The 7,415-nt window shown below is 57.5% G+C and overlaps 1 protein-coding gene across 4 annotated transcripts; it reads right to left on the bottom strand.

Annotated features, from left to right (window-relative positions):
* Window positions 1-2,593: 2,593 nt before the first annotated feature.
* Window positions 2,594-6,967, bottom strand: LOC102071325 (low affinity immunoglobulin gamma Fc region receptor III-like). Of its 4 annotated transcripts, XM_074533880.1 has the most exons (9): window positions 6,860-6,965; window positions 6,260-6,280; window positions 5,941-6,171; window positions 5,386-5,643; window positions 4,484-4,786; window positions 4,317-4,400; window positions 3,908-3,929; window positions 3,742-3,820; window positions 2,594-3,655 (listed from the first exon to the last, which is right to left on the bottom strand). In XM_074533880.1, the coding sequence occupies exons 1-8, from the start codon at window positions 6,906-6,908 to the stop codon at window positions 3,760-3,762; spliced, it is 1,029 nt and encodes a 342-aa protein (XP_074389981.1). In that variant the 5' UTR covers window positions 6,909-6,965; the 3' UTR covers window positions 2,594-3,655; window positions 3,742-3,759. The 4 variants fall into 4 exon arrangements, with proteins under 4 accessions (XP_074389981.1, XP_074389982.1, XP_074389980.1 ...); XM_074533881.1 differs by having other exon boundaries at window positions 2,594-3,820; window positions 6,260-6,372; window positions 6,860-6,967; XM_074533879.1 differs by having other exon boundaries at window positions 2,594-3,820.
* Window positions 6,968-7,415: the final 448 nt, after the last annotated feature.

Here is a 7,415-nt window from a genome sequence, read left to right as displayed (position 1 = left end):
TCTGTGGGTGGAAAAAGGCCTGCCTGTGGTTTGCTCAGCCTTGCAAGAAGCACAAACCTCAAAGGGAGCCCAAGCAGTGGCTCTGTGAGGGCCTTTGATGGTTTTCAGAGCAGGGCTGGCTGGAAACCCCTCTGCAGAGGCAGTTGAGAGGGAATCAGACCAGAGATGCAGCAATTTATCACTTTGTCCCTCTCACCATGTATTGTAAATACATATAATATTACTGGAATTTTACAAATTTTAAAATGGAATTTATATATATAATGTTAAAGTAACTTTGTTACAAAGATACAGTTTTTATTTCTGTTGTTCATTAAGATTTGTGAAATAGCTGAAATAAGTATGCTTGTCGGAAAATGCCTGCTTGGATGGGATACATCTGATGAAGACAGGATGAGGACACCTGCTACAGATATGCCAACTATCAGCACTCACCGCCTGAAGAGAGTGTGGACCCAGGCCCAGAAATGAAGATGATGATAAGAAAGGACTAAAAGCATATCCAAGGAATAATTCTCTTAAAAGGCAGATCCAAGGATGAGCCATGTTAAACAATTCATGGAATATAAATTAGTTTGGGGAAAAATTTTTCTATGCATAAGGGTATATGAATATGCAACAGGCTTAACTAAGGGAAAAGGTATCTAAGAGGTAAACCAAAAGAGAACAGTGTGTTCTTGGCTGAGTGCCAGGATGCACCCACTCAACAACCTTTGCTCTATGGTCCTTGTCTCCTATTGTCCTTTATTAAACTTTAAAAATTTTCACATGCTTCAAAGATGAGAATTCTGTGGGGGAAAAGGCCTGCCTGTGGTTTGCTCAGCCCTGCAAGAAGCACAAAATCCAAAGGGAGCCCAAGCAGTGGCTCTGAGGCTGCCTTTGATGGTTTTCAGAGCAGGACTGACTGGAAGCTCCCCCTAAAAAAGCAGCTGTGAGGGAACAAGACCAGAAATGCAGCAATTGATCATTTTGTCCTTCTAGGGAAGGGAGTGAGAGAGACCAAAAAATCCTGCAAAGACAACAACAATCTTCTCAACAATCTCACCATGACCCTCCTCCTCCTTCCTGTCTCAAACCTGCAGCCCTTTAGAACATCCTGGAAAGTATTTTTGGGCTCTGGCTCAGTTGTGAGACAAGAGAGAAAAGGATGGAAATGTCGAGCAGGGGCACTACCCCGCGGCTGTGGTGGGGCTGTGGGGAGTGATCCTGTCTCGATTCCAGATGTCCCCAAAACTGCTCCTTCCCTGCTGTTCTCACCTGCACAGGGCACTGGGAATAGATAAGGCTGTTCCCCGCCCCTGCCCCGCTTCACTTACCGGAGCTGTGGGGGCCTTACCCTGGCAACACTCGTTCCCGACACATCGCGACAGTGGCTTTGGACACGCTGCCACAGTCGGTTCAGACACCCCGTGACCGTCCCTGCACTCGCAGTGTGATGGCAGCTGGGCCCTTCCCGGTGCTCCGGGACCACCATTGCGGTCCCTCCTTTCCGCAGACCCCACTGCAGGGTCTCTGCTCCCCCCTGTCCCGGGGTCTCCCCTCCGCCGTTTCCCTCCCTCCATGCTCGGGGCTCCCCAGTGGGGTCCCGGTCCCTCCATCCCGGCCCCTCCCACCCGCTGCCCCCCGGCCCCTCCGGCCGCGCCCCCCGACAGCCCCGGGGCCGGCACCGGCAGAGGCTGCCGAGCCCCTGCAGGATGAGACGTTCCTGGGGCAGCGCCGGCTGAGCGGGGCCCGGCTCCCTCAGGCCGTCCTTGCCCGCAGCACTCGGGCTCCAGCAGCCCCGGGCTGCTCCTTCAAGATTTGCCGACCGCTCCCAGAGTGCTGCCCTTTGTTGGGAACGAGCCCAGGTGCACCTGAATCACCCCGGGACCTCCTGTGATGCTGTGCCCGAGCTCTGAGGGGTTTGGGAGCCGATGGGTGTCACTGCTGTGTCCCAAAATGTCGGGGGAGCAGGAATGGCAAGTGGTGCCCCAACATGTCCCCGCCCCGTGGGCCTCACCTGAGCACCCTGTGGAATTCCCAGCGCTCCTGCTCCACCTGCATGGCCAGGTGCTGTTCCCATGGGCCACCTGCTCCAGCCGCTCCTGCCTCAGGTGCTGCTCCAGCTCGGCCTTCCTGGCCAGCCAGTGGGAAGCAGTGGCCACATGGCACAGGTACAGAATCATCCCCAGCAGCAGCAAAAACCTTCCGGGCAGCCTAAAAAGCTCCTTGTGGGCAGAGCTGGCAGCATCTGACTCACAAATTGTATCCAGTGCTGCCTTGTGTAGCCCAAAATCCCCAGGAGAGACAGTGGAGCCCTGTGTTTGTGAACAGGGATGCTTTAGGAGCACTACTGAACTTTAGGACCCTGGCTTAATTACAATGCCTCCTTAAGGGTCTGCAGCACCCAGAGCAGAACAGGGGCATTGGCCCAATCAGCTCCAATTGTGCCCCATTTTGCCGTCTCAAGGCACTGCTCCCATCCCAGGCTGTCCTTGTGCTCCAGCCCCCTGCTGGCCGGGAGCGCTCCCTGAAGCGCCCCCTGCTGGCTGCAGTTGTAACTGCACCAAAGATGAACAAAGAGCACTGAGAAGAAGGAAATGTTCTGGTTTTGTATTGTTTATTCTGTTCTTTTTTTATAAATTTCCTCATAAAAAATGTTTATTTCTTTTTCCTATACTTTTGCATGGATGCAGCATCATTTTTGAAATAAAAATGCTTTTAGCGATTGGTCTTCTTATTGTAGCAAAGTTTCCACTTTCCTTGGCAGATATTTCTCCCTATACCAAGATACTTAAAAACTCCTGTGTTTCAGCATGGATAGGAAAGACACTCCCTAAGGACACATGCTCAGGGACTTGGCCACCTCATGCTCTGCCTTTTAAGCCAGTTGGGCCACCAAAGGCCCTCTCCCCAGCTGGCACTTCTGGTCACCCAGCCACTCAGAAGCTGGCTTTGGCAGAGCATCACACTGTCCCCAGTGTACAAGGGCTGACAGACTGATGGACAGACGGGGCCCTGTCTCAGCAAAAGCAAGGCCTGACCCACCCCTGCCACTCACAGCTGTTTCAAAATGTCTCCAGACATCAAACTTTTCCTGTTGCTGACTCCCCCACCCTATGCCATGGCCTGATCCTGACTGCCCTGGAAAAGGGGAAGCTCTGGAATCCCCACAGGGCCTTTGGACATCATTGTGTGGGCAACAGGGCAATGGAGGGGTTCGGGACAGGGAACACAAGAATCCAGAGCCTCTTGAAGACCGCTTTGGCCATCAGAACAAGGAAGGTCCAGGGCCCTGTCCTCAACAAACAAACCCTGGAAACTCCCCAGCAGGTTTCCTCCACCTTCTTAGGATTCCTCCTTCCAACCCTTGGGACTCTGAACCATGTCACTGTTGCTTTTGGTTGTATTCTGTCTGGTTGCTGTTTCAGGAAATTGTTCTTCTCTCAGCCCTTTGGAATCTTTGTGCCTCCACAGGGAGGGAGAGGCACAGTTTTTAGTGGCAGCACACACACGAGTGGGTGCCCATGGGTGGGGATCCCCAGTGCCCCCCACTTCCCCCAGTGTCACAGCACATTCCCGTAGATGTCACCAGGTTCCCATGGTCGACTGTGGGATCCCCACAGCCCCACGTAGGTCTCCTGGGGATCCTGGGGGACAGTGACATTGGGGGACCCTGCAAAAAACACCAGTTGTAGGGACCAAGGTGGGGGTTGACACATGTGAGTGACGTGTCACTGTCCTCCTCATCACTGTACTCACACTGTGCCTGTTCGCTGCTCACAACGTGGGTGTATGGAACCTTCCCCTCCTCTGGGGGGGGTGTGGATCTGGGGGAGCCCTGTGGGGATAAAGACAATGTGTGGAAGGGGCTGGAGAGTTGTGGGTTGGGGTAATAGGGGACGCATGGCTGGAGAGCCCCACTCACCTTTCTTGTTGCTTCTTGGCAGCTGCAAATAAAAGAGGGGAGGGGTGACTGTGGGGTCCCCGGGCCCTGACCCCTCTCAGGACACCCTGTACCCCCCTGGGACCCTCATTTTCTCTCAGGATCCCCAAGCATCCCTGAAGCCCTTTAGAATTCATGAACCTCTCCAGTTCCCCCAGGCCGACTTAGCCTCAAGAACCCAAAGCCCAGCAGGAGCAGAGACCCTCCAAAATCCCCCAGGGCCCCTGAAAGAAACCCCAACATCCCTGCAGGACACTCCAGCACCTCCCCAAACCCTGCAAGACCCCTGGGCAAGGTCACAATTCTGGGGCTGTGGATGCTGCCCTATTTCTCCCCAACTCTGGGGGCCTCTACAGCTCCCTGAGACCCCCGTCCCCTCATTGTCACGCACCCACACGGTGCCACCAGTGCCAGGCCACAATGACACCCACGAGCAGAAGCAGGAACAGAAGGGCCCCACCGACCCCTGCAGCCACTGCAAGAAACAGAGGGAGACACATCAGGATCACCCATCACCCCAGGTTTCCTGCACTCCCCGGTGACCCTGTGTGACCCCACCTGTGTCTCTGTGTCCCCATGTTGTCACCATCAGTGCCAGCTCAGGGCTGAGTGCCCGGAACACACGGTGCTTGTCCTGTCCCAGCTGATTGGTGGCCACGCACTGGTAGGTGCCTGAATGTCCAACATCGATGGCCCTGAGCTCCAGGAGGGGACCCCAGGCCACCTCCTGCCCGTTGTGAAGCCAGGTGAAGGTGACAGGGGCTGAGCCCACCTGCACTGAGCAGTGCAAGGTCACATTGTCACCTGCATGCACCTGGTGTGCCAGAGGACCGGGGGTGATGGTGGCATTGGCCACGGGCACTGCAGGGACACAGACAGGGCTGAGGGCACAGGGAGGGGCTGGCAGCTGGTGTGGGGGTATAGGGACGGGAGGGGATGAGTGTGATGGGGGATATTGGGGACAGGGTTACGCCATGGATGTGTGAGGAGACAAGGGGAGTGGTGGAAGGACCCAAGAAAAGTGTCTGGGAGACATGGAGGTGCCCAGGGCAGGGGACCCTGAGGAGGCTGTGGGGACTCCCCGTGCCCATCCCTGCACTCACTGCACACCGTGATGGGGAGCTGGGCACTGCTCTTCTGCACCACCCCCCCCTCAGAGCGCACCTGGCTGCTGCAATTCCCTGACTGGGAGACCCCCACTGTGGGCACCAGCATCTGCAGGTCTGCTGGAGGTCTCCCCCTCCCTGTCCACGAGCAGGAGGGGGGCTCGGGGCTGCAGGGGTCTGGGGGTGCTGAGGCAGCTGAGAGTCAGGGGGAGCTGAAGGATGATTCAGGGGGACCCTCCAGCACCTGCACAGGGAGCAGCTCAGGGCAGGAGATTGGAGGCGGTGGTGACAGTGACCCCAAGTCCTTAGGGAGGGGCTGTGGGGGTGTTGGGGTTGAAGCTGTGGGGTTCTCACCATGCACTGTCACTATCACTGGCGCAGACACCACCCACTGCCTGTCTTTCAGCCAACCCTTGCAGCGGTAGTGCCCACTGTGGTGCAGCTTCAGAGGGAACAGGGTCAGCTCTGTCCCATTTCGGAGCTCCACCAGCTGCTTCTCCTCATGGTAGAAGGACACCCAGGTGACCAGGTTGTTCCGCCGGTCCCGGCAGCGCAGTGCCACCGTGTCCCCCTCCAGCAGTGGCCTTGCTGGCACCTGCAGCACCAGCCAGTCTGGGGAACAAATGGGTCCTGTCACATCAGGAGGAGGGCTTGGAGGGTCCAAGACAGGAGGGCTTGGAGGGTCCTGAAGGCACCACCCAATAGAGACCCCCCCAGTGGGTCACAGCCAGCACACTAAGGGTCCCCAATTTCAATACAGGAGCCCCTCCACACTGGCATGCTTTGGGATGTCCCCATATGCAGGGGATGGGCTCTGGTCACGCAGGAGGTGACCCATGGAGCGCAGCCCACCCAGAGCCCTTGGGGTCCCCGCAGGTGCCAGTCTGGGGACACCCAAACCCCTCTTACCGTCTAAGACTCTCATGGGGAGGCTGAGGCCACTGCCGGGTCTGTCACACGTGTAGGTGCCATTCTCGGTGACAGTGAGGCGGTCACATCCCTGCTGCCCCCAGCGCTGCCCGTCCTTGTACCAGGTGGTGGCACTGACGGTCCCGGAGCCCTGGCAGGTCAGTGTCACCCAGTCCCACAGCACCGCTGGCATCCAGGAGGGCTCCACGACAATCCAGGTGGTCTGGGTGCCTGCAGGTGACAGGGGACACCAGCCTGCCAGGACCAGTGTGGGGCTGGTGACAGCAGGGTTGGGTCATGGCATCCCCTGAGGACTCACCAGCAAAGCCGAGGGTCTGGGCTGGAAGGGAGAAGGGACAGGGCTCAGTGGGAGTGGCTCTTTAGGTACAGCAGCACCAGAGCTCGGGTTTTGGCATCATCCCCAGATTTCTCCTGTGGGGACACCAGAGTGGCACAGACCTCTTAGGAACTGGGGCTCCAGGGCCACCTTAGGCTGAGGCAGGACATAGGGACACCATGGACACCGTGGGAATGCTGATGCCAGGACCATCCCATGCTGGCACAGGTCACGCCCAACAGTCCCATGGTCTCCGTACCCAGGGCCCATCTGCACAGTGCTTTTCCCCTAATTCCTGTCCTGGCCCCCCTGGCACCCTGTCCATATCCCCACACCTTCACCAGTCCCATGATGCCTCCAAAATTCCATCCCCCTGTTATTGTCCCCATGTTCCTTAACCCCTTAACCCCCTCTCCTGTCCCCAAAGCCACTCCATGACCCTCGTCACCTCATGCATTGACTCTCCTGGCATTGCGAACATCAGGGGACCCTGCAGCCCCCCTATGCCCCCCCCCCCTCCACCAGTCTCTGCCTCACCAGGGCCCTTCCCTGGGGTGTCAGGCCCGTGCCCGGGGCACTCACCCCACAGGAGTAGCGCCACCTTCCCGGCCATCCCGGTGTCCCCAGCCATGTGCACTGGCTGTCACTCACTGCTGTGGCCACCGCTCCCCTGGCTGGCGGCTCTTCGGATGAAGGGGAAGGAAGCGAGGTCACGTCTGTCCCCGCCTGTAGGTGGCCCTTGGTGGGGGCAGGGTGGGAACAGGATGGGGGCAGGGTGGGGACACGATGAGGGTAGGTTGGGGACCTTGTGAGACATGGGGGTGATGGTGCGACATGGTGTTGCCAAAATTTGGAGGCTGAGGCTGTGTAGGGAACCAGGGATGGGTGTCCAGGGGATTGGGATGCCCAGGGATGGGGTCCCAGGGGAATGGGGGTCCCAAGGGTTAGGCAGACTTAGACTCAGGAATGAGGGTCTATGAACAACGTGGCCTCCAGGGATTTCTGATCCTGGGATGGTGGCCAAGGATGTGGGTGCCAGGGTTAAAGGGGGCCCTGTGAGACTGGGGGTCCTGGGAGAATCAATGTCCCCAAGGGAAGGGGTGTCCCCGGATCTGGAATTACCAGGATGGGATCCCAT

This window comes from Zonotrichia albicollis, unplaced genomic scaffold (genome assembly GCF_047830755.1).
Source record: "Zonotrichia albicollis isolate bZonAlb1 unplaced genomic scaffold, bZonAlb1.hap1 Scaffold_122, whole genome shotgun sequence".
NCBI lineage: Eukaryota > Metazoa > Chordata > Aves > Passeriformes > Passerellidae > Zonotrichia > Zonotrichia albicollis.
The sequence above is the reverse complement of the archived record's forward strand: the minus strand, read 5'-3'. Positions and strand labels throughout refer to the sequence as shown.